This window comes from Pavona decussata, unplaced genomic scaffold, assembly GCF_977016875.1.
Source record: "Pavona decussata unplaced genomic scaffold, jaPavDecu1.1 SCAFFOLD_4, whole genome shotgun sequence".
Taxonomy (NCBI): domain Eukaryota; kingdom Metazoa; phylum Cnidaria; class Anthozoa; order Scleractinia; family Agariciidae; genus Pavona; species Pavona decussata.
In genome coordinates this window covers 1,446,114-1,473,606 of record NW_028145428.1, presented here as the reverse complement: position 1 = coordinate 1,473,606, position 27,493 = coordinate 1,446,114, and the positions used below count along the sequence as shown (strand labels likewise).

The 27,493-nt window shown below is 39.1% G+C and overlaps 1 protein-coding gene and 1 long non-coding RNA gene across 2 annotated transcripts; both read left to right on the top strand.

The window, feature by feature from the left end:
• The first annotated feature begins 1,361 nt into the window (after positions 1-1,361).
• On the top strand, positions 1,362-15,451 carry LOC146489700 (uncharacterized). Its single transcript, XM_085103872.1, has 5 exons — positions 1,362-3,171; positions 8,119-8,320; positions 9,877-10,392; positions 11,121-12,083; positions 13,993-15,451. Exons 1-5 carry the CDS (start codon positions 2,434-2,436, stop codon positions 14,115-14,117), a joined length of 2,544 nt encoding a protein of 847 aa, XP_084959998.1. The 5' UTR covers positions 1,362-2,433; the 3' UTR covers positions 14,118-15,451.
• Positions 15,452-20,904: 5,453 nt separating this feature from the next.
• LOC146489699 (uncharacterized) lies at positions 20,905-24,474 on the top strand. The gene is made up of 4 exons (XR_014863565.1): positions 20,905-21,033; positions 21,485-21,627; positions 23,421-23,591; positions 24,169-24,474. It is a non-coding gene; the product is annotated as an uncharacterized LOC146489699 (long non-coding RNA).
• Positions 24,475-27,493: the final 3,019 nt, after the last annotated feature.

Genomic DNA, 27,493 nt, shown 5'->3' with positions numbered 1-27,493 from the left:
ACAAGTGCAGAGGCCATTGGGCGTATGTAACAAAAACACCCACGTGAGATAAAGGGTCAAGCTAAATATTTGGGAAATTTTTCGAATGGTGAACGTATTTGAATCAAATGTTTAAGATGGTCTTCCACTCAAAGTTTGAAAGATTTCCCTGTTTGTTGTGAACAAATTACTTTTGTGACAATGGTCAGATCATCACTTCCTCTTTCACTATTTCAGCCAAAACATTGTGAAGATTTCAGACAATTTTTTTCCGAAATTGGTTAAAAAATCACCAGTCAGCTCATGGGCGGTAATATAATAGAGCTGAATGGATGACGTAGGTAAAATCTTACAAGCACGGTGGCCATATGTCTGATGTCTGTCAAATGTTTGTCTCCCCAGGGATTTAAATCTTGTTACTGTCACTTGTGTTTCCATAACTCCGTCAAGTCAAAAACGTTTATGGAAAATTTCCAAAGATTTTAGTCATTTGAAGGAGACGGATTGAGCGTACCCTGGGCCCGTCTCTGAAAAATGTCAGTTCATCTGTTGTTACAAAGAAAATTTGAACATTCCAACAATTATTTGACAATCTCCAATATCCAAAGGCTACAGTTCACCATTCTCGATTCGCAAATTACAGTTCTGTTCTCAATTCGTTCTGACTCGATCTGACCTCACATTTGAAATTTTGCGAACATTTACTCAGTTCTATTTGCGCCCGCAACAAAGTACTTTTCCTACAATCACGAGTACGGTAAAATCCCAACCCTACACTATTGTAATGCTCCTAAAATTAGTTCTTGGTACACAATTACACTCCTTTTGTTTCCTAATTTAGCTTTTGATAGATGCGTGTAGTTACATCAGCCTTTGCTAGACTTTAGCCTATTCGCGTTACATGTGTTGAATTTCTTTCAACTTCTGCAATGCTTTAGTCACGTATCAGTTCTTCCGTTCGAAACTGAAACAGCAGCTTGATTGGGTGCGGCCTTTGCACACAGCCTGCTAAATGGGGTGCAGAGGAATACAATAAAACTTCCACGTTCAATTTCAGTCCAGCTTAGGGCGTATATAACATGTCGCATTTTTGCCGTATAAAAGGAAACACACATCAAGTTTTTTTTATGCTTTTACAAGTTCGCTTAGTGGCATGGTGGACCAGGGAGGAGTTCTTGAGAACTGAAGGAAAGTTGTTTAGAAAAAAACGCCATATTTTGTCGCACACAAGTGAAATAAAATATGTACGTACGAGTGCCTTCACGAATATTGTCCAGAAACTTTCCCAGGAAACCTGGCTTTCTTTTAGTTTTTCAAATCTTACCGTCAGGGCATCGCACCTAAGCATAGTTTATTCAGTTCTTGATAAATTTTCCACACACCCTCCATTCAAGATAAAAAATTGATTATGTCAAAGATATATCCATATACACCCAACTCCAGATCTAAAATCGACGAAAACAACTGTTTTGTGAACTAAATACTAAACGGATTGCAGGAGAAAAACAGTCAATTACTTCCTCTTTATTTTCCTGTCCGCAACATCTACCATCACAAATGATCACCCCTCCCCGGTAGCCTGGGGGAGGGGGAGCAAAAAAGTTAGAAAAAGAGGGGACTGGGAAGAGGTGAGCGAATGGCAGCGTTTCGTTTTATATGCGAAGTTGTTCATAACGTAGTTTCTTTTTAAAGGATCACTGTGAAGGTAAAGGTCCTTATTTTCACACGCATCGAAACATAAAGGGCAATTAAATGCTGAAGGCTGTACAATTACGAAATGACAAGGTCAAGACCTCCGTGATATGTTTGTTCATGCACAAAAATACGTCTCAAATCTGACATGATAATGTCAAGACCTTGACAATATTCAAAGTTTTCCCATTATTTAAATTCGTTGTTTACCTGAAACGTTACAGTGGCTAAAGCTACAGCGAAGCTAAGCGTCCTGTTCGACTAGCAAAACAACAAAGCAGGCTTTTGTGTGGCGCGACTTTTAGGGATTAGCACGTTTGGAGAAGGGAAAACAGCATGGCTACATATCCGTGATAAACATAAAACAGAGCTCTTTCGGCTCTTCCCAGACTTTAAAGAGAGTGACAGCGAAATCCGCTTGGCACTGTTTCTTTATTATAAAGCACCTTTCGCACTGCGACGTTTTAATCAGCTAAAATAACTTTGTCGTTATTATATTTGGTAGTTGTCACTGGCATTGCGTTACAGCCCTGTCCAGAAGATGTCATTTGCGCTCCTTGTCGTGGAATCGAATCTTGCTATAGAAGGTGCAAGAAATTGACGGAATAACTTCCGGCAGGGGAAGTTAAACTGCCGCAGATTGTAAAGCCACACTGCACAAACACTGTGTTTACACTTGAAGGACGACTGCTGCCATTCAACTTTGTCGACTATTGAGTCAGAGGACAGAACAAACACAGGATCAGAAACAACGAACTCAACATGGCAGTTCGCAAGGCGGAAGGCTACTCGCTCCTCATACTTGAGATGTTCATCATCTTCCTCAATACTCTTGCCATCATAGTTATTTTACGCTTCAAGAAGAAATACAATCCCGATATTTTGATCTTCAGTTTAGCAGTGGCAGACCTGCTGAAAGCTTTTATTCCACTGAATATGTCTTTGGTCGCTTACCTCGGCGACAAAGCAATGGTGCAAGCCTCGGATGCTTGCAAAATATTCGGTTGGACTGCTTTCACTCTTAACAGCGGAATAATGCTCGTCATGACGCTAATGGCGATCGACAGATACGTTGCAATTTGCAGGCCTTTCCGTTACAAACATCTACTCTCGAGGAAACGACTTATTTGCTTAATCATTGGCGTTTTTGTATTCAGTGCAACACACTCTGCGTTACCGTTGATTGGGATCGGAAGGATACAATCGTATAATAACGGTAGCTTTTGTCACTTTGATTTCGATTCCACGATTCCCGTGAACATGGGCTACAATATTTTTGTCCTTGTACTGGGGATTTCTATGCTCGTGGTGGTGATATTTTGCTACACGCGCGCCATGTTTAGCGTTCAAGGGCTTATAAGACGCCAAAGACGAATGTCCACTCCAACACGAGACATTGATGATGGATCTGATCAGAAGAGACAGTCCATGAATCGTATGTTCGTTCGACTAATGATTGTGATGATGATGGTGTTTTGCGTTTCGTGGCTTCTCTTTTTGGTAAGTGTAAGACGTGTGCGTTTCAGCCGTTTATTAATATTTCATTTGTGTTTCGTGTTGGGAGCTATATTTATTCAACCAGAGTGACATTTCATTATAAGGGTGTCGTTGCCTTGTGACTTCTGTTATGTGAATTATCTCTTCCTTTGTCCAGCCTTCTGATTAATCTCGCCGGCCCGGTTCTTCAGAAAATATTTTTGTGCTTTCATTACCCTCTTCGGCTTAGTAAATAAAATTGCTGTTGATACTTGTAGCATTTGAAACGAAAGCAAAAATATGTCGTTCGTTCACTTTCTTTCAGCTTGAACGTTTTAGCATATTCATGATCTGAGTCATAGCTAATCTGGCGCGGACAGGAGTATACTCAAAGCATCGTGACCTGACTTTTCAATCCTATTATTATAACAAAGAAGCAAACCCAGCAACACGTAATTTTCCATGGCTAAATTATCAGTTTTACCGTATCACAAAAATTATTATGGTAGTGTTAGAATATCAGTTAACACTAGTGTACTTTATCCATTCGTCCAATTTGTTTGAACCTTCTCACGTGAAAATTGCATGCATATTTCCATTAAATCCAACCTCTGAAACCGGCCAGCCTAAAGTCTTAACAACACAGCAGAACACCAAAACAGAGATGAGCAGATTTGCGTAATATTTCTGTGCAATAGTCTTGTCTAGCCCAGTTGATTCTTCCCTGAAGACAATCTGGAATGTTGCTTAGTGTTTATAAAAGTATCTATAAGTACAATCCGTGGAAAGAATACAAGCGTTGAAATTAGATCTTGTTTTTGCAAGACTGATAATTTTGAGCCTGCTTTTTCAGTCCAGGTTAGATTTCGCGTCGGTGTCAAAACAAACAGTTTTTGTCTTCTACTCACAGCTGAGCATTTCCGATTGGTTCTTTCTTCAATTGTCTAGTTGACTAACAACATTCTCAAAACACTTCCTTGTTCGCATCTGATTATCTAGGAGCGATTAACGGCCTTCTTGTTATTCGAAGAAACAACAAGTCTGCGAAATTAGACGCAGAATATGGTATTTGCAAAAAAAAAAAAACGATTAAATTTCGTAAAATTTATGGCCTGTTTAGGAAACGATGCACCATGTTTTCCCTGTGGTTTTGCTTATCCGGATAAATTTTACCCTCGGACAAAAAAGGAACGCAAAAAATGGTTTTGTTGACCACAAAATCGGTCAACCATTTCAAGGTCTTTCTATTTTCGGCGGTTCTTTGTCGCCTCTTCCGCTTTCAATCTCAAACGAAAATATTTGGCTTAATCATAAAATCTGACCTTCTTAACAACTCGACATGGTTTTTTTGCTGATCATTCCTGCCCACGCGCGCCATGTCCAGTATGCATTTCATGTATTTGAACCATTCGACTGATCATGACCTTGCCAAGGACAGATAATTTAATTTTTGTATTTTCGTCTCCATTGTAACATTGTTTTCTTTTTTCCGATGAAACTTAGAAAATTGAGTTTATCAGAAAAAAATGAGGTATTTCCCAGGAAATCTGAGGATGACATTCTTTTGTATCACTCCTGAGTCTGTCGCTATTCATTTCCCAGCCGCCCTCGTCCTCCCAAATATCTCGCAACTCTTCGCTTAGCCATTTTTTAGACTGAAACTTACTGTTGATTATATATGCTATTGAATTCCTTAGTGAACGTTATCTTGATTTAGGCCATAAGCCATAAGTTATTTCCAAGTTGCTTTGAACCTCATCATGAAAGTGAGACTAGCCAACTAATTTTCGCATGAAAAGCTTTGCACTTAGCGTCGCTTTAGTAATGAAGTCCACGGCAACTTGGAAATGGCCTATTGGTGGGGTACGGAAATGCATGCCATTAAAATATATTTATAGACATATATAAAAACACTCAAACCATCGAAATTCTCGAAATTCTATCGCGTGTTAGTCAATGAGGGCGAAGTCCAAATCAACTGTCACACAGAAATAGAGAGCGAATAATCTAATTGTTTTAGTTTAAATCTACTAGTCAAATTCTCTTCACAGAACAGACACTTCGAAAACGCAAAGCGACCGCAATTGGCAATTGCACACTGTTAGGCTACTCGCTATCCAGAACGGAATAGATAGTGAGTAGCATAGGCAATAAGAGAACAGTATTCGTGACAGAACACTAGTAGATTTATACCAATACAAAATATAAACATTTCGGGTTTGTTTGTCTTAACTGGCGCCAACTTCTTCAATGGACACGCAAGACTAAGTCTCAAGCCTAAAAATGTTTTGATAAATTAGTCTCAAAATACAGCCAACCTGACTTGCACATGTTTTAACAAAGCACATTGGTTGCATGACAATTTCAGTGAAACTGGATAAGATTTTCTGGATAAAATTTTTGAAACGGGAGCCGTTTTCAAATACCTTCATCGCGACTCCAGCCCCTAAGCAATAATATTCAGTGACCTGAGACATGAGTCCAAATTCTGGAGGTCCAGAATTCAGTCCTCTTCTCTTATTATGTGTTCGGGGATTTGTATAAACTGTATTTCGGCCGGGGACTATTTCTTGAACAAAGCTACCTGTACAAAAAGTCTGGATGGGGTTCACTGTTAAGTGTTATTTGACCTTGTTTGTCCTTTGTTTGAAGTGTTTGCTGTTAAATTCTCCAACATTTTTATGCCACCTGTTTCCAAAAACAAGACTGTGTTAGAGGGCTTCTTGGGGAATAGAACCACTCCAACACTCTTTCTTTGATCGTCCTTTATTCTGCACAGTTCATCTTTCAACAACCTCTGACTCTCTGACTGTAAAATGTTGTTCGCCTCTTTTTCTTCTGACCAGAAAAGGAGACACTTATCATCCATCATCTAACACCTGTCAAGCGAAGTACGCTTGCGCGGTTCCGTCATTAATACATTTTTGTTTACAACGTTAGCTCTACCGAAATGACTTTCGCTTAGATTCTCATACAATCCCGGTTCTGATCTGGTCAAATTAACACGAGATGAGGAATATAAAAATTGTAAGGAGCACTTTTACAGATTTAAAGCTATAGTTCATGACAAACTTTCACAAGAAAACAACGTTTAAAGATTATTACATAACAACAAAGGTAAACGTTATATTTAGAGACGGAACGGACCTAAGGTACCGCCCTATTCCATAAATTGCTGTTGTGTAAACGATGGTTGTAATAGCAAATTACAATACGGAGATTTCGTAACAAAACTTAATACAAAGGTGTTACACCCATGATGATTAAAACACTATGTCGAATTAAAAGAAACTACTAACTATCATGAATTCCTTTTAAATCTCGCGGAAATAGACCAAGAATGATTTGAAATACGAGTAAAAGGATTTTTCCAGGAAATTCGACATTGAAAAACAATCCAACGTGACAGATTTTGTCTGGCTGTCCTAGATTGCAATGGCGGAATTCAAGGTGAAACGTTTCCCGGATTACACCGTAGTTCGAATGAAAAAACCGAGAACTGCAACCCACCACAACTGCTAGGGGGGGGGGGGGGATGTTGAAAACGTATGGGGGTGGTTAGCCTTATCACATGCAGGAGGGGGTTAAGTTTTCATTCTTTTAACGGGTAGCTCTTCACAACACCATCTTGGTGTCAAAAATCCATAGAAATCTGTCAAATATTAAGTTATGGCATTATGTGCTAATTGTCGCTCTTAGGGATTAAAGGGTTAACTTATGAAGGTACCCCCTTCCACACCCTCTTTGCAGCTTGAGTCCCATCATTGGGTGCCAGTAGGCTATGCTCAGATGGGGACGGTCCCTAATAGGTCCGTGATCACGTAATCAACGCAAGGAGGAGCTCTCAGACAGCACTGGTTTATGTCTTTGTTCCCTTTTTTGATGCATGCGCTATTGGAGGGATGGTTAGTTACCTCAAGGCGGCATTAATGATGCATTTCAAACTGTGTAATGACGCAAAAATAATCACTCTGATGCTTTTCATTGTGACGAGTTAGCGCAACCAAGTTATAAGAAATGCCGAAAGCATTCTTACCTGCGAGGGAGTAGATTTTCAGTCAAGCACCTTTAGAGAGGTTTTTTCACCTTTTTTTGGTTTTGTTTTTTAAAAAAACACCTCCTGGAATCAAAAGAATTCCAAAAAATAATGTTTAGTTTAGTCTCAAATTTCTGTATTAGTTTCTGATCCTTCGAAGACCTTTGGCTACGCCTGGATGGGCTAACTATAACCTTTTTCGTTCAAGTTCTTCACTGTTGTGTTGGAAAAATCATCCTACAAACCGTTTTACAGAATCATTTGGTATCTTGCTCTTGGTGTTCTACGAGTATTTCGTGCACAAAAAAACAACCCTCACAAAGTAGCTCCTGAACAGAAAAGGTTTTGATAAGAAAAAGGCGGAGGTTAGCTTTACGGAGATAAACGATCCTAATTTTATGGAGACTTCGTGCTGGATCCAGCTAATAGAGTTTGTTCAACGGTTATTTTTTTTTTTTTTTTTTTCAATTTTTTATTTTTTTTTATTTTTTATTTTTAATTAAAATGGCAAAGGAAAACTCAGTAGGCAGAGGAGGGATGGTCTAAGTTATTGTTGCTACGTGGAATAAAGGAGATGATAAATAAATATGTTTATGGGCCAGTTAGCTAAACAGAGTCTAACTTAGGTCCCGACTTAAAACAATCAGTGGGCCTCCAAATCTGGTTTTAACTGGTTTACTTTACATAGGTAAACAGTTTTCTAGTCTCGGATGCAAGCCTTCTTGTTACCGCCGCAGAAGACAATGTTTAGATATGATTGTTGGCAAAATTGAAAATGGCTTAGAACGTGGTTCTGTTAAAAACCTGTGACAATTGTCTTTTAATAACTGACCCTATGGGTCGGATTTGGAGGCCCAATGATTGTCTTAACCCGTGGCCTAAGTTAGACTCTGCTTAAATACTGGACTTATGTGTTTATGTTTTGTTTTTTTCAGTTGGTTGTTTTTCAACACGTGAGTGGATGGTTCGATATCCCCCCTGATGCTCACTTTTGGTCCATGCGGCTGGCCGTTATCAACTCTGTTTTAAACCCGTTAATTGGTGCAACTATGTGCAAACCTTACAGAAGAGGATATTTCTTCATCTTGTGCAAGATGCTACACTGCTGCGGTTTATGTTCATCTTACGATGTCTACGGTAAGCTAATTTGTTGTACGTTTTCATTTACCGTCACCAGAAAACTCTTTCTTTTCTTTTCAGCCAAAATAGGATGCACAACTGAACTCTGATGTAGTCAGATGATCCGTCGCTTCTGAATAGATTTTTTATGCTAATAAAGGACTGTGCCTCCTTTTGCTATTGCGCATGCGTTCTGCGCATCTCTGGATGGTCCTAGAGGCTCTGATTTCTTAAGGACGGTGCCTCCTAATTCAAAAGTATTTCTGAGTGGTTTTTGAATATGCGGGAAAAGAAGATATTCGCAAACGCTATTGAAATTCAAAATGAAAATTGGGGGTAACACGCATTTTTCAAAGATAATGAAGCTTCAATTTGGAAAAAAATGCTATCCATTGTTATGTAATTTAAAGTTTTTAAGCATTTTTTCTGCTTACCCCCAATTTTCTTTCTCCAGTTCAGTATCCCTTGCTAAGACCTGCTTTCGCGCACAGTATCTCCCTCCTTTTTTTCCAACTATTTCTTACCATTGATCCTAAGCAAAAACCTTACTTCATCCGACCTAAAATATATGAAAGTTCATGTAGATGAACTGCGGTTGCAATGTTAAATAGATGAAGGACAATCGGAGTTGTAAACGCAACCGGTTTAAGTTTAAAAAAAACCTGAACATTTTTCAGAGAGGAACGGAATTCGAACCCATGACCCCTGCCGCGATAACGGTGCAGTGCTCCACCACCTGAACGCTGGTTATTTTGTGGGCGTAGAAGATGAACACGCGAGTGAAATATATGAAATTCATAAATGCGAACGGCGAATGAAAGATCAATAAATACTATTTGTTGGTCTTTAATAATATTGATGTTATATGATATTGATATTATTATTCTTTAATAATATCGATCTTTATTGATCTTTATAAATACTATTTATTAATCTTTCATTCGCCCTTATGAACACAAGCACAGTTTGAAGAACACAGCTCTGTGTTCATGGGGTCATGGGTGCGAATCAACAAACTGCTTAAGTTACGTTCATAACCGCGATGGTGCTATATCTAAAATTTGTCTCGATGTGTTGCCTAGGTAGTGAAACCTAGCTTTACCTACCCTGTGTAGACGGCGTTCTCTGTGGCCGGCTTTAGTATCACTTTATCAATTTAAAAGGCATGTTGGAATCAAGACACTTTCAGTTTCATTTAAAATTACTCTACTTCTTTTCGTGTCTTTCGCTGCTGATAGCCAGAGTGGAATGGATTGTAACTTCAAAAAGTCAGGTTAATTTTTTCAAGTTTCGTCTTGGGTCAAGAAAAATGGAAAAGAAACGGATTGTGGCATTGTCTGTCTTTGAGAAATTCAGTCAACAGCGTCTTCTTGGGTTATAGAAGCATTTCGTGCACGAGTAAAAGTACTTGAAGATCGATAGTTCAATTTCATCAGACGTAATCCCCTTTAATTAATGCCCTCGAGTGCAGGCTTTGGAAACTCTTGCTACCTGGCTAAACATTACCAAGAACGACATATTTCATAAAACTTAAAATGTATTTTTTTTTTTGTTTCTTTTATATCAATATATAGATCCCTGGACCTTACGAAGGGCGTCTGTAAGCTCGCTGGCTCGTAATGAGAAAGAACCTCGCACACCAAGCACACATTTTACTGATACACTGAGAGTAAGTAGCAAGCCCTCATTCAGCTATCATGACTCTGGGATTGTACCTGACGGCAGCATCGGTTATCACCAGGGTGGGGTGATAAACGCCGCCAATGAAACGGAGTTCAACCAAGCTGGCGAAATTCATGACAGCCCCAGAGTTGAGACTAGAAGGAAAGTGCGGCCAGGGTTACAAAGAAAACGTATTTCTTTCAAGGATGAACAAGAGGCAACGTTACTTGAAGGACAGCAAGCTGCACCGGCCATGGGCTGCCCGCCTAGTGAAACAACAGGTGAAGCACACAATTCTATAGGAAGCAATAATGTGAGCAGCATTCTAATTTCTTGGAATGCCAACCAGTCTTCTAAGGTTACATCATCTACAGACATGGAAGTAAAATCCAGTTCAAGTGACGGCCGTCAAAAAAATAATGAGCCAGGTAGGGTGAAAGAGTAGATTTTTCTTATTGATTAAAAATAAGTTAGGATGTCCTTTCGCTAGAATGTGAGATGCGTATTGGTGAGAACAGAAGCTAAACAGTCCTCAGGAGCATTTGTGTTTCCAAAGATTCCTCCTGGTGCGATTTTACTATAGAAATAAGGAACTTACATTGTAACGTAAATCGCATTGTGGATGTGACATACAGTGCGGTAATTGTGGTGTGTAATATAAGTGAGATTAGAACAATAAAAAGTACAGTGCTCCGAATTCGATGGTTTTAGTGGAATTAGATTGCCATCACTGGTGTTGTCTCGGGGATGCTTTCAAGAGTATGGTGTAAATATAACGTCGGTGGCTTCGGGATCCGCAGTATAAGAAAGACTAGCAACTGAAGGCGAGCAGTGCTTGAGGTTTAGTTTTATTAGTAAGTACAGAAAGGCAAAACGTCCTCGCGGCTTCCATACATAATCACGTTGCGTTTTTCTCCTTATACTGTGCAAGTGGAAGTGACCCAGTAAATTCTCTATAACATTCTTACGACTATAAAGCTGAGTCACATCCGGCGCTGCTCTAACCCCAACCCTGACCCAACAGGGCGCACACCATTGTCTCCCGAGACTGAAGGATGCCTACTACATAAGTTGAAACATTATTGATTATTGAAATGTTTCTAAGAATTGGTTACTAATCCATTGGAAATCTTACTTTGTCCTGATATTCTCATAGGTGTTGATAACACATCTACAGTTAAACCGCAAGAATCGCCGTCACTTGTTAACCCACCAGAAAGCAGCTCTCTAGTTCTCGGTACACGAGGCGACAGCAGTTTCGAAGAAGACAACCCAGCAAGAGATATAACAGTGCATGAGGTAAAGAGACCGTTAGCAAATCCTCTGGCGAATAATTGCCAATTGCCACTTAGAAAAGAAGGTAAAACATCTGGGATGTTGCCAAAAGATCCAAACAAAGAAAGTGAAATAATATTGAATGACGACGCGGAAGATATTACAGACATTAATGTGCAGAGTCAGAGGACCTCTTCAAAGAATCATAATCGTGAGACAGTGCAAACACTTCAGATCACACATTTCCCAATTGTCCCGAACTCTGGTATAGAGACCACAACAATTAAAGACTCGAATCGATTATCGAACTTTCAGTCTGGCGACAGGTATTCACTCTCTTCATTTCGAAGTAATTCCGTTCTTGAAATAAGTGATGTTACATCACTTTCCCGAGTAAAACCGCGTTCTCAGTCATTAGCCAATGACTTTCGAGTTAATGTTAGTACAATGATGTTCAATACACCAGACGACAGAACACAAGAAACAAGAGATTGTTCTGAACGCCAGTACTCAATTCATCCAGTGGATCCAAAAAGAGTCATTGATATTGGACCTTTGTTTAAAACTGGGAGATCTAAATCAAGCTTTGGGAGAACAAAGAGTCTTGAATCAGCGTTAAGAAAGAAGTCACACTGCAAGTCTGATGACTCAGCTTCTCATGCTCTTGACTTGCCATCACCTCAAAGACATTCCCCTGTTTTGAAAACAGGGCAGTTGGAGAGGACTTCACCTATTCTGGGATGTTCAGAGTCCAATTTTTCTGGCTCGCTACCTGAAATAGTACGGAAATCCTCATATGGAACACCACAGAAAGGTACACTGTCCAACGTTACGCCCGATAGAGGTAAGAAACTATGCGGAAAGCCATTTTAAATTCAGTCGTTAATATGTACTGTAGTGACCAGAAAAGTAGTACACGGTTATGGAGGTTTTCCCAACCGTAGTTTGAAATAGTGACAATTTGTTGATTGAAGATATTTGACATTTTCCAGTCTTAGTTGGTGTTACGTGATGTATTTTAACAAGTCGCAGTGAAAAGGAATATTCGATAGATATAAAATGAGATGTTCCTACTAAAACTTAAAAAAAATGAACCAAAAGAGGGTCTATCTATACTTAAGCAGTTGTTTTCGTAACCTACAAAACTATGGTCTTCAGTGCTCTTCGAATGACTTGTTCTCTTGTATTACTTGTCTCTTGGAATGATTAGAAAACTCAATAATCTTGAGTCAGCACTCTACCATGAATACACAATTCGTCTAGACCATCTCGAGATATGTAAGTCTCGCTCTCTCGGTCTCGTTTTCGAAACCGTTGAAATGTAGCAGAGGTTTTAGTCATGATTATTTGGAAAGCTGCAGATTACAGGTCCATGTAAGATAAGATAACTTTATTACATCACATTCAGGATATCTATAATAAAAAACTATTTACAAAATTAATACAATCACGTGATAAAGAATAATGTAGATCAGCGGAACCAAGAGCACGCCACGGTTGACTGTACGGATGGACATTAACTTGAATCCTTTCGGGGACTCAGACAGCTTCAGTTGTTTGTTTTGGTGTAAAATGCCATCCGCAAAGTAAAATTAATATTACTTCCCCCTTTAAGGGACTATGTCAGCTGGGGCACATGCGCAGTAGAGTCCGTACAACAATCTGCGTACAACTCGTGATTACTAAAGAATTTTTGTAAATAAAAAATTCACCTTAACTTTCAGAAAATAAACGTGATTCAAGCATAAAAACAGCTTCCTGAACTCTCCAGCGGTAATTGAAAAAGATGGGCCAACGATTTCAAAATGCTTCTCATCAACGTGCGCATGCGCCTGAAGGGTCATAGTCCTTTAATGATTTCAGTATTAAGCCTTGCAGCTCACAGACCTAAATTGCGCTTTATTCCAAAAGTATTACTGACGTGTTACATAAGAGTATACCAAAGATATAATGTAGGTATTGTTGTCTAACTATTATTACTCAAAAGCTAAATTATTTACAGATAGCTGTAGACTGCGAGCAACGATAGAAGTACGGCGCGTAATTCGAGAATCAACAATAGAGTGATCTTCTTCGCCGCTTGCCGCAGCGCCGATCAAGTCGAAACTTCAACATCCCCCGGAAAACCTCCCGCGCATGTAAACTTTGAAAATTACATGTTCAAATTAATTTCCGCCCCGCGGGCCCAAAAAGCCGAATTTGATGTTCAGATGCCCCTCCTCGTTGAGCGGGGATTTATTGGACCAATCAGGCTATATAATCATTACACTCTGGTGTTTAGGGGACCCTTTCGTCGAGTTAATCGCTCACAAAATCCACATTCCCTCCCCCAGACTCGTCCATAGACCACGAACCTGTGTATTCCGCTGGACAAAAAGAAGGTTCAAATTCGTCAGCCCACCACACGCATCGTCTGGAAGGCCTTTCGCGTCAAATGCGCTACTCCCCGGTCACGAAAAATGGTCAAACGCCAGAGCTCTGCCTAGTCTCCTACGCAGCCGTTCTTAGTGTCGTTGCGCGACGACACTAAGAACGGCTGCGTAGGAGACTAGGCTATGCCCGGAGAGGGAGAAATGTTGAAAGGTTCAAATTGATCGGCGCATAACGAGGGCCCAGTTCGTCGCCATTTACGCGGTCGCCACTCAAAGATCACTCCATTCTTGATTCTAGCATTACGAGCGCCACTATCTTGCAGGAAAGATAAAGCGCTCTCCTTATTGAAGGCATTAATCGTTTTCCAACTACATTTGCAGAGAATAAAAGCAGTCCTCAAAGACGAGCCAGCTGCGATCCACGGATTACTCTTTCAGCAAGCAAAATTTATCAAGAACTGAGCGAGTTAAGCCAAAAGGAACTGGAACGAGAGGTTTTCTGTTGAAAACAGCAGTGAAACAGGATAGAAAGAAGTGACATTGAGACATTAAAAGAAAATAGACATTAAGAATTTGATGCTTTTCGCTGAATATGGCAGGAAAAGAGTTTATGGAAATAATCGGAATTCAACGGTTAGGCTGACTATCACATGTTGAATAATACATTGTTTACAGTCGTGCGTTCACGAGTAACTGCAAAATGTCCAGAAAGCTTTAAATCCCTCCAAGGATAATTTGTCAACAATGCTACTGATCCCAATTTTTATTGCCAGAGTTTTCAGTCGCTATGCTCATAAGTCAGCATTGGTGTCATTGAGCTTCACTGAATGTAAATGTTACTTTTGGCCAAAACCGGTCACGATTTATGCAGAAGAGTGTGGCTGTCGAGGACCTATCGGCTGACAGTTGCCTGCGGCAACGTTCTGTTTTTCAAACAAACTTCTGCTGGTTTTAAGAGCATCACATTTCCAAAGGAAGCTATCATACCGATTGTCCCGACACAGAAGCTCACCATTGTTATTGTTAAATTTACACGGACGATTTCTACCCATCGTGGTACTAGTTACTGGCTAATTCTTGTTTTATTTCATGATTACGAATTCTTGCTTTTAACAAACAAAAACGAAAATCAGTTGTCGTAAAATGATCACGTCATGAAACGTGTAAGAATGGTTTTCATTTGAGTGTCGAAAGGAATTTCTTGTTTTCTTTGTTGTTGCCTTACTTCACTCCGTGATTGGTTGGCAAATTCGCGCCATTTTCTAGACCAACAAGAAACAAAACCAAAACCAATCGTGAATTGCTCGCAAGCGTTTTCCCGTGCTTTACGTCAGTTACATGTCTTTGCTTCGAGTTCTGATTGGTTCCTTGCGCTGTTTACCTTTGTTGTTATTGGCCAGAATAAGTGCTACTTGGGTTTTGCTATTACAACACTCAAATGGAAACTTCTCTACACATATTATGATGGAATTCACTTCTTCGGAGAAACCAATAGAAGTAGGAGAAGCGTTTGCGGATTTCAAGCGCGAAGTAAGCAATATTCATTTCATCGGTCTTCAATCATATTTTGTCACGTGATCCGAGTATAACTTGGCAATGTAGCCGTGTGACTTACTGACGCCTCCGTTACAATTTTCTGACGACGATTCCATTACAGCATGAAAACATGTGTGTCTATAAACCAAATCGTTTAGTTTGTTAGATTTTGGACCTTTAAGTAGGAAGTGAAATTCCATCCCTTCAAAGTTTCTTGATTTTTCGAAGCAAAATGATTCTTACCTTTAGGCAGTGAATATTTGCTGTTTTGTTCTTCTGTGTAAATAAACTCAGTGAATCTGTGTCCGTCTGTTGTATTATGACCTCAATAGCGACCCATTCTCGGAGACCCAGGGGAAGTTAGTCGGTTGGAAGGGATTTTCGTGGGCGTAAGTTTACTGTAAGAATGGGACGAGCCCCTGGGCAATTACTTTTACCGAACCATGTACAGATTTGAATTTGCCATTCCGAAACATTTAAGGCCAAAAACATTGAGCTCATAAATAAAGAATCTTACACTTGAAACGACTCTCCTTTCCAATGAGATGATTCCACAGAAATACAATTAGAAAGAGCCAAACCTAACTCCACATCGTTATACACTGGTTCAATGCAACGAACAATTCCCAATTTACACCAACGGTTGATGAAACGTTTTTCGGTATTTTAACTGGTCCATATGAAAAAGATGTTTTAAAGAAATTTAAAGGCCCATGTTTACCCAATAGGCACTGCGCGCCGAGCCGATTTTCGCACAGACGGAAAATCAGAAAATCCTCAGCGAACAGCAAATAGCGAAAGTAATCCACGTTAATCGAGCTTATTTCCTGGAGTATTCTATTTTTCGAGTCATTAAACTTTGTATAATATCCTCTCGCTTCATTTCTGTGGATATTTTCAAGAAGAGTCTTCGTGAGGAAAGGAAAATAAGATGTCGAACAAGGCATCCCGCTTCGTTTACTCTGTGGTCATTTTGCATTGAGGATAATTGTTCAATTCCCAATCTTGTAAGAGTTTATTCTTCCAATTCAGAGTTTTGTTACCTTGAATTATTTTGCATTTGTGCTGTCAAAATAAGACTGTTTTCTTCATCAATACTTCGTCGGTCGCTTTTAAGTAACATCTCGCCGTTCAAGTGAAAATGTTGTGACTTACTTGACTTATTCCCTACTACTCCCAGTGGAGCATAGGTCCATGGAAACTGCCCGCCATCTCAATCTGTTTTGGGCTAGCGTTTCAAGCTCCCTCCAGGTGTAGCCTGCCTTGCCCACCTCATCGTCTACCGTTCTCCTCCAGCTGTTCCTGGGGTGACCTCGACTTCTCTTTCCCTGTGGGTTCCATCTCAGTGCATGCCTGATGACATTGCTTGTTGGTTTTCTGAGGGTGTGCCCGATCCAACCCCACTTGCGCCTTCTTATCTGGGTGTCGATTCTCTCCTGTTCAGCTCTTTCCCACAGTTCTTCGTTCCTTATGACCTCTCTTCAGTCGATGGATTGCAGGAACAAAAAGGGAGACGACAGGCATCCCTGGCGAGCTCCTGTTAGCACCTCAAACAGCTCATAAAGTACTCCATTGTGGATAACTCTACAGGTGCATTTCTCATAGGTCTTCTGTATGAGAACGATATATTTCTCAGGGACGCAACTGTGTCGTAACGGCTTCCACAGCACTACCCTGTCAATGCTGTCAAAGGCCTTCTCATAATCCACAAAGGTCACGAACACGGGAGAGTTCCACTTGAGAGACTGCTCCACAATGATCCTCAAGGTGGCTATGTCATCCGTACATGACCTATCCTTCCGGAACCCAGCCTGTTCATCTCGCAGACGGTCATCCACCTCTGCTATCAGGATTATCCTGTCCAACACTTTTCCTGCAGTTAATAACAGCATGATGCCTCTCCAGTTCTTGCACTCCTTTAGATCTCCCTTCTTCGGGAGCTTGATCAAGTAGCCTTCTTTCCAGTCACCTGGTATCTCATTTTTTTCCCAGATTGTATAACATCTCAGCCGAGGTTTCCAGGTCTGCCTTGATGGCTTCTGGTGGTATGCCATCTGGACCAGCTGCCTTTCTATTCTTCAGATGTCTGATGGCTCTCTTGACCTCCTCTTTACTTGGTCTGCTCTCATCGACCTTCAAAGGTGTGTCGTCGGGTTCTATGTGCGAAATCTGCTGTACAGTTGTTATATTCCGAAGGAATATATTCGTCTCAAAGACTGTTCGCATAACTTTTATTCTGAAACAAAGAAGCGGGAGGATTTGTTGTCTCCTTGCATGCATCTGTTGTAGCAATGTTCCTGATTTCTACGGATATCTCACCTTAACACGTAAGTTTGATGAGCTCGATTCGATTTTATTCTCCCGATTCATGTAAACAGAGTTGCGAAGAGATTAATAAACTGTATGGTTTTCCAGGAGGCGTTCCTTCGTTTGTTCCTATTGGCACAGGCGATTAAATTAAAATATTCATCTGCTTAAGAAGCTGCAGGTTCATAAACGATCGAATTAAGCATATCGTGTCATTGCTATACCATCAAAGGACAGTGGTAGAAATAATGCCATGATAGTACGATAGACTGGGTCGGCGCTATGATTTTGAAAGCACTGTTTGAGTCCAGCATTGTTAATTTCATTTTCATATCAACTTCTATAGAAATAGAGAGGACCTTTGAAGATTACTGTTTATCTTAAATAACAATAGGATCAAAATTTTCGGACAAAAATTATCCAGTGTTGGGGGCTGTAACGATTTGACTGTTCCGCCGTGTCGCTCAAAGGAATGCAGACAAGCGAACCAAACCCTCGACTTTCGTTCTCCGAGAATTTTACACAAAGGAGTACTAACAACTTCAGCGCTTTGGGGAGCAAATATGTTTTGTAGGTGCGGGGATTAAAATAGATCGGAGCAACTGAAGCAAAATCAACCAGTCGCATTTTCATGGTCATTTTCATGGTCATAGTTTGAATAGGCCAGGACCTCCATCCCAGCGGGAATATTTTGGTAAGCTAATCAGCTCTCAAGACTGAACAATAGAAGCCCTTGTAAACAATAATAAACGCGAGCAATGCCTATTGGGTGAACATGGGCCTTTAACTACGCGACCCTATTTATGAGATACCATATCTATACTTGCAGGATGACCAGCGAAGCCCTCCTCTTTCCGGTTTTTATTAACAAACTTTCTTTCAAGTACAAAGTAGAAAGCTTAATGCACTAGAAACACAAGAAAAGTACTCTTCCCAAATTATTATATAAGGATAACAAAATAATCTGAAGCCATAATTTGTAATACAACTGTATATAATATTGTATTATTGTAATAACTGTATGTGAATTGTAACACATCATTGTAATAACATACATGTAGTATTGGGAAGTAGCATGGCTGAATTTTGTATGTGTGTGTGGCAGTTAACAATTAAAGATTTGTTTGCAAAAAAAAATTTGCGACCAGAAAAATGCGCTCTTTGAGAGGTAACATCGAAGTTATGACGTTATTCAAAGAGAATCCATTTCCACTCTTTGGTAATTGACAGTAATCACTTTCGCAGGCAGGTGTATTTCAACTGTAGTGTGTGACGAATACTGAAGACTGGCCAAGTCAGAGAACCACAACAGTGATAAAATCGACATTCCCGAGCTTCTTACTCTTCAATAACTCTTGTTCTTTGGTGCTCGAGCCGTATTCCATGGCTTTTCCATCGACTTCTCTCAACTTTTCCCAAAGTTTTGCACTGTCAATTTTCTTGCTGGAAATGGGGGTTTAAGGCGTCTAGGTGTCATAATCTTTTTGTCTGTCGACTGGCGCTGTAGTCATTTAACAATGTTTTGACATCTGCGGTCTCATTTTCGATTTACTTTTGGTATATATTTACGCCTTAAAATGCTTTGTCGTTTTATGAAATTGTTTATTGCAAAATTAACAAGGTATAATGACAATTTGTAATAGGCGCGCTACTGAAATTAACCGCGTTTAATAAATGTTTTGACGTACTTTTTCAGAGTCAGCGCCGTAGACGTTCAGATCTAAGAGTTTTATAAGATATAATTTCCATAAAAATGGCAAGCTAAGTGCAACAGGCATTCGCCATGCTGACTCCAGTCCAAAGATGTAAAGCCCTTGTAACTTTGTAACAGTGCCCTCTCTCCGTTACATTTGAACTATTTTTCTTTTTGTTTTTTGTTTTTCTTTTCTTTTTTGACAATGTTTTGGTGTATTATGTGGAGATGAATAAAGATGAAGAAGATATTAAAACTTCATTTTCAGTGCAAAAACAGAAAATTATATTGGGACCAAGAACGGATATTTAACTCCAGTGTGAAGTTAATCCTTCGATACGGCTGGGAAACTTGGAAAGAAGCCGCCTGGCATATACTCGTTCTTCTATTTTCTTTACAATCCGCTTCAGTTATTGAAAATTTATGTACATTGCCGACTCAGCTCGTTAAGTAGTCTGAGGGGTAGTTTTCCTACAAACAAAGGTTTTTTGTGATTTATTTGAAAAGCTACTGCAACTGTGGCAAAAAAAGAAATGGTTGATTGTTCCACCTGAGCAAACAATCCGTGTTACCATTGAAACGTTGGGAGTGGATTGGGCAAAAGACCATGGTGTATTACGCTCCGGACTGGGACATATAGGTTTTCACGTTTCTCTGGACGGGAAACGTGGCTGAAAGGTCTTGGCGTCCTACGTCTCCTATGTGACGTAGAAGAGTAATTCAACACCTTATAACCAATGGCTTGACTCCAAATTGATTAATAATTCACAGGGTTGGTCATCGAGCTGACACTTATTTGATCAAATTCGGTATCTAGCGAGTTCCATGGAAGCCATCTTCCAAGGCAATCGTATGAACTGCGATGTCATTTGGAATTTATCTTAAAACACTTTTTGATTTAACTCTAAGTTTACATATTGTATGTAGATGAATGCCAAACGTATTTTTACTTATCATGACCATAAATGGCAATTTGAAAAAAAAAATTAAAATGAATAGCCCTTATATTAAAAGCCTAACGCGACCCCGCAGATCTCCAACCTGAAAAACACATCTAATTTTAGTATTTTCTGTATTCAAGTTTCTTCTGCAAATTAAAACGCAGGGGGATTACGAAGAATTTGCGGTTTTTCCAGAAAACCTTTTAGTCATGTTCGAATATTGACATCCTGGCGTGGGGTTGTAAGTCGTAAGACTTCCGAGGAATTCTTTTCAACAAACATATTGTTGATTTTCTACAAAATTAACATATAACTAAGTTTAAAATAAGAAACCTTTTTTGTGATATTACAGATGATTTTGCAGACCCGCATGAGTTCTCAAACTACACAAAGCAACCTAGCCGCGAAAACTCCGTAGACGTGTAAAAACCTTTGAGACAGGAACACTACTGATAGCAGGTGGCATTAAATAGATATTTGATCGCTCCATGTTTTCTTTAAAACTTTAATTATTTTCTATCCTGTTTGAAAATTGCTTAACAGAAAGGCACGAAATTGGGAAAACATTACCCTAATCAAGCAGCTATTTCGTTGTTATTTACCGTTTGTTTTCTCCACGTTTCCCCAATTTCAAACTCTAAATACCACTTTTTTCATATATAGTGTGGAGTTTGAAGGAACGAAGGAGAATTAACATTATTAATTTACCAAAAGCCACCTTGGGTATGAGGTGTAAGCCATAGTTTTAGATAAACACATTTTCTTAAAGAGGAGGATCATTGGTCGGTCATTATAATAACCTGTAGGCGGAACACATGAAAAAGAGTGAGTGCTTATGAATTATTAACATAAGCATACAACAGGCGTCTATAAATTTCAAAGTCGACTTACGTATTTTATCTTTGGACGTGTATTACAAGTGTCACTTGAGAGAAACTCCAAAAGGTAATGTTTTTGTTGAAAATATGTTGACCTTACTAATATTACTAAATAGTTGGTTATCAGCACAGTATCGCACCATGGCCGCCCGGTTTATTTTACATTCTAAGACCTTTATGGTGCTTTTATTAGAGCGCTTACAAATTGTTGACTGGGTAAAAAGGAGGTCGTTGCCCTTTACCGACAAAGTTCTACGCAATTTAGACTTGAAGTTTTTCTCGTGAAAAACCGAAGTTTCAAGAAGACCACCATAAATTCCGGAAGATGACTAACATTCCCGCATATTATCTATTTTCAGTCACCAACAACAGCGTTAGAACTAAGTTCAATTAGACGAATGTAAAATATTAGTATAACGAACTTATGGCTCCTTAAATGCGAGAGTTTATTTACGAAGAAAACAACGGTTCGTTTCACCAGAAACTTGATGATTTTACATTTTGTTAATTATTCATAGAAACTACAGGCTCCGCTTCAAGATCACAATGACTTCGAATTTGGCCGTCTATCTTTTGCTAGCCGCATTGGTTACTGCTACCGTGGCTGTCCCATCCCGAAAACCAGAGTGGCTAAGCGAACTTGCGAGAAAAAAGATTAAAGGTAAGCTACGCTATCCAACTTTCTGTAGACCGGTGCTGTATAAAAACATGGCTAAATTGTCATCTATCTGGAAAATTACAAAGAATAAAAAGAAATTGGGTTTTGAGCGAGGGGATTGTTTAATTTGCGATAGTGTTTGTGTTACAAGTCTTTAGGCGCAGACATTGATAGATAGGGGAGGGCTGAATTTCCGGACTAAAACAGCACCAATTTGTCAAACTGTAGCGTCAAAAACAAGTTAATAAAGACTAAAAGGCTTATAATCACCATACATGTATGCTTTCTTGATTTATATAGATCTTAGTGACAAAAAATACACAAAGGATGATTCTGTAACTTTAGGATTAGTGTTTGTGAATTTTTTTTTCCCGAAAGTTTCTTGATTTATTTCCAAATTTTATAGCGAGCGGGAATATACAAATTAAAGCTTTTCTTTTCGTTCATTTGATTATAATATGAAGTAAATGTAAGCGAGAGACTTTGCCTCTGCGAAAAGCCAATAAGGGTCAGATTTTATTGGAGTTTTTTAATTTTTCTGCATAACCTCACCACGATCATTTAACCGATATGAACTTGGTTGGTTTCATTTGACATATCACTTAAAAGCTTGCAAAGTTCATTTCGCATTTTCGTCTGAAACTAACACTTTTTGATGAGTCATGACAGATCAAGTAGAAAATTCTAGACCGCTTGGCATCAGGGAATTTTCTTCGCACCAAACAATTTGCATAAAATTTCTAGTAATTTCAACTGTGTGTTGCGTGCGTAATTAATTATAAATATGCCCTATTTTGCAGAGAGTTCGACACAAAACGAAAATAATCTTTACTACTATGCCGAGCAAGCCTTTGAAACCTTTGGACCAATTTTTCTTTATTCATGTTTGTACTTCGTTAAAGCGAAATTACGCGAAAGTATACTTAGGCGATGTTTGTAAAAGAGAAATTACCGAAAGGGTACTCAGTGTTTTTAAGAAGGATAATTAACCATCGCATTATTACACTCCTCTTAAACGACTCCTCAAATATGCGACAGGTGCTGGGCGTTAGGAATTTTTCAGCTCAGTATTTTTACTGAACATGTACATGCTGAAAATATTTGCCCTCACATTCTCGTGACAAAGGTGACCACAGCAACAAATATCCGCAAATTTTGAATTCGAATAAATACTTCCTTAAAAGCGACCCGCTGTTTTCAATTACATCCTCCCTCTCAAACAAAGTCACAAATCTTTTGTGATGGTGAAGTAGAAATTCTTTTTGTACATGTCGATCGGTGCAGAAAAAAATTTAAAAAAAATTATTTGCAAAAACTAAAAAATTCAATCCGTTTAACAAGAAACGAGATCTGAGAGTTCACGAAAAAAACACACGGGCTTTTGTACTGGAATGGCCTAGCATATTGTAATTTGCGATCGAAGTGTCAATGCAAATTACATCTAACAATAAAAGGATGACTCACAAATATTTTTACAAACTTGGCAGACCAGAATCGCGATTAGAATACATGATATGCGGCGGTATCAACATAAGGAACCATCCTATTTGACTAGCAGTGCGACTCGGATTATGGTCTCTTTCTTTGGTGTGACAAGTGATTATCCAAAGCATGCGAACTAGATTTGCAAAGTCGTACTCGTACTCAATGTCGAACTCGAAGTCAAATCTAAATGTCTCTCTTACCAATTCGAAAGCACCAAAGGCCACATTGCGCATGCTTTTGATATTTATGGTTTCTTTGAATGTACACTGGGATGTTCAATGAAGTTTGATTAATTCTTATTCATTTTTTAGCTAAACCTGGTCAGGAGAAGAGGGCCCAACCGTGTTCTGATGCGAGAGAATCCTTTTACTGCTTTCTTGAGGCAGTGTATGAGAATTCGTGTGATCTCAACCCGGGAGATATGAGGGAGCTCTGTGCAGAGACTTGCGGGTTTTGTTGAGCCTTAATTTTGCAACAGAAAGGTACACTTTTAGCCACTTTGTACCAGACCCAAAATGAAGTCTTGTATTTATCACTCTCCGGGCAATAATTAGTTAATTGAACGACCGCCTTATAGAAGAATAACTACCGACCAAAAACATTATTCAAGTGTTAAATCAGCTGATGAGAAATAAACGTGACCTGTAATGGTTCCTGTTTTTGTATCGTTTATTTGTGTTATTTTTCGTTTGTTTGTTTGTTTGTTTGTTCGTTTTTTATTTTTTTTCTTTGTTATCAATGAGTTGTTTGAACGCAGTTTCATTGCCATCCCGTTGCAGGCTAAGTCCTGTGTGAAGTGAAGTTAACACACGCCAGATTCAAAATAAACATTAAGTAATCATTCAAGACACCACAAACAATTCAAATCTGGTTGCTGTGCCTTTTGTTAGATAGCTAACAACTTATTTAGTTGTTTGGTTGTAATAAGAAAAGTTCCCGATAAAAACACACTACAACCTAATCAGTAACAGCGACACAACTTAAAGATACTGATGAGAAAAGTAATATTTGTGTGTTCCTTATTCTGAGAAGACAATCTATTTCTTTTTGTTCATCTAGGGAAACAAAAGAGCTGGATATCAAATCAACCTCCATTGTAGTCTATATAAGTCTGAGAGCCATGTGTACCTAGCTGGATAAAATAAAATTTTGGTTACTTCATCAGTGAATTTTTCTCTTGGGTTTATACATATACTGATCTACTTATTAGGAAGGATGCAGGAACCACGCTTAGTTAATCAACTGGTTAATTTGCTGGCATTTCAGATAATTGTAAAACAAGAAATATTCACAGGTTATAAACCACAGATTATTCACCTTGTTATGCTTGTGTTGATAATAAAATACGGCTTTCACTTATTAAAATGCTTAAGTTACTCGCCGAGACGCAAACAGCTTCAACCTATTCAGAAATCTAGATTGTAATTTTTGTAACCAAGCTACTCTCAATCAGCCTTTTGAGGAAATCCTTAACTCAAAGCCAGAGCTAAGGGTCTAACACAAAACACTTTACGGAACCTGATGTATAACATTAGAGAATTTCTCTCCACCAACACATCCACGTTTTCCGAATCATAGAGTTCAGTTTGCACGTTCAATTTTTGAATAGAACTAACTGCCTTGGAGCGAACCCGAAAAGTCATGATATTACAAAGTAAATTTGAACGAAATATTACGGTTCGCAAATTTCAAACAGTACGAAGAGTCAAGAACTGAAACCGTTTAGATAAAGGATACAAAATAAATATTAACAAGCGGCTGTTTTGCAGCGCAAAGCTGTGTAACACTAAGAATTATGAATTTTTGGATTAAGAATTTTTGAAGCTTGACTGTGGGCTGGTGGAACTGTTACTATACCTCCACTGTGACCTTCAACTCAAAAGGAAACCTACTTCCCAAAGACCAAAAATTATGGATTATTAATTTTTAAGTCCGCCTGCTGTTCTCTAAAGGGAACGAAGCAATGGCCTTGCATTCTAAGGCATAAACAATTTTACAGCCTCGTCAGACAAGAAGGGGCAAACGTTGTACAGCGATAACAACTTCCACATCTCTTCTTAGCTCTTTTGACGACCATGATTCCATGTGATCGAAAAAGATTCATTTCATGGGAGCACAGCCGGAAAAAATTCAATTCTGCCACTAAAATCAAAATCAAAAATTAAACTTTTGAGGGCAATTTTTATGTAATTATAGTAATTCATGGTAGATTTTTTTAATGAAACGATTGTGTCCATCGAGTTTACTGTACTTCAAATGATTCCCACCTAGTGATAAATGATAATATACACATGTACATTTCATGTGGATTTCTGATTCGACTCTTTTATCAATTTTGATGTACCTACAGGGGGTTATAACAATTCTTTAAATTTAAATTTTAAAACTGCGTTTCACGCCGTTTCAGCCGTAGAGATGTGGGACAATAAAAGTGCATGTGGAAACAGAAGCCAAACTTTAGACAGCGTTTCCAGAGCTATTTTGCTGGAGTTCTGACCTAAACTTTTACCACCGTTTCTATAAATTATCGTGACCAAGAAAGAAGTAAATACACAAAAGGATTTCTTCTGTTGCTATAGAATTCAGTAAAAATTAATTGAAACTTAACCAAAAGGAGACTGAGGAGCAACAGACGACGAGGAGTTGAACATTTCTTTTCTTTTATACGTTATTCTCCAACTGGTTTTGTATTTCAATGTTCTCATTGTTAAAAAATGGCCACATAAAGCCATTTTTTTGATCGGTTTACAAAGGCTTTTGTTATCAAGTTAGCCGGCCACTTTTCTTGATACAATGATACGTACCTTGTTTAATGTCTTTCCGATCTGAATCAAGTTAAGATTAAATCAAATGCATGTTGCGCCACACAGCATTACTAATGGCACAAAATGATGAATCAGGACTGATCTTTGCTAAGAACCTAAAAGAACACTATCGTGAAAGAGGGCTGAAGTAAACGTTTTAACTTTCAAGGCAGAGTCAATCCTCTGATTCACCATTTGTGTCATTATAAATGCCGGTGACATAACATTCATTGCACACTTCACATTCTCATTGCCGCGAATTACCATCATTACCACTCACAATCTACTCCCGTCTGGCCTTGCGGTTCCGTCGGTAGAGCAACGGTTGATCAAATCCGGATGAACTATTTCTTTGCTTCGTTGTGGCTAACGCTCAATTGGAAATGCATACATAACTTTCACTACAGAGCTAATCCTCTGATTCGCGATTAGGGTTAAATGCGCTATACGTATGTTGATTCGACTTTCCGAAGAGTAGGTTTCTGTAGTCTATGCATTGGAAGCGGTTTATGGTATGAGGCATTTTAGAGGTCTTCGATGCATTCGCTTGAGGGTCTGCATAGGGTAACCCGGATGTTTGAGAATTGGCCAAAAATTCAACTGACGGGTGAGAAATGACGGCGCTTTTTTAACTGATAGCTGAGAAACGTTAACAAAACCCGTTCGGTGCGATCCCTAAACTTTCCCCGACTATAGGCTGAATTTTACTTGCAAATAGCTTGTCAACAATATAAGTTACCGAGAAGATGACTCAGAGCTTCTCACAAGTTGTTTCTAGAAGTAGTAAGGATGTCAAAGGATGATAAGCAGTGTTCATAAAGTCTGGAAAGAGATTGGAATGACTCGAAAGTTCTGCGGAAATCTTCGGATGAAATTCGACACTGCTCAGCTAATAAGAGGGACACCATCTGATCTGATGAAAAAACAACCTCAAAACACGTTATAATTAAATGTTAACTGAGAGCCGGCAAAATTGATTGATAGCTGAGAAATGGATTTATTATAAATAGCTGCGTTCCAGCACTCCCTGCAATCTCATGCAAACCTGCTTTGATTATTGTTGGTTAAAAGTAGTGTAAGCTGTACACAAGGGAAAAGATTGCTGAATAATATAAAAATTGGTTCTGCATGTCCGCATATCAATCCCTGATACACATCATTCGTTTTGGGATGTTGACACTCCAGCAAATCCAAAGCTTGAGTATTTTCAAAGTTTTTGTAATCAGTTGTCTAAACCAGACAAATAAGATTAATAAATATCCCTATTACTATGACTCTAATATTTGATCTGCGCATGGACGAATTCATCAATAAGAGACCATCAGAGTTATGCCGTTAGCCTCCGTAGCTGGCGGTGTTGTCCGCGCCTCCCCGGGGGGGACTCTCATATGAAAGGGGCGGGGATGCTCGTCGTCTCGCTTAGGGGTGTAAATTTCGGATGATGGTCTCACTTGGGGTGCTCTGGGCGAAACACCATTATATTTAGCCGTGAGGGTCTCGTTTAGGGTTGCACGCGAAAAGTTACTGTATTTTTTATTTGTCCGTGTTTAAAATGGTCTCTTTTAGGGGGTCAAAAACGT

Excerpts from the sequence above, each read along its gene's own strand:
- LOC146489700 (XM_085103872.1), top strand. The coding sequence starts at position 2,434 with ATGGCAGTTCGCAAGGCGGAAGGCTACTCGCTCCTCATACTTGAGATG. Across the intron at positions 3,172-8,118 it reads TTTCGTGGCTTCTCTTTTTG|TTGGTTGTTTTTCAACACGT; the intron begins GTAAGTGTAAGA and ends TGTTTTTTTCAG. Across the intron at positions 12,084-13,992 it reads CAACGTTACGCCCGATAGAG|AGAATAAAAGCAGTCCTCAA; the intron begins GTAAGAAACTAT and ends CTACATTTGCAG.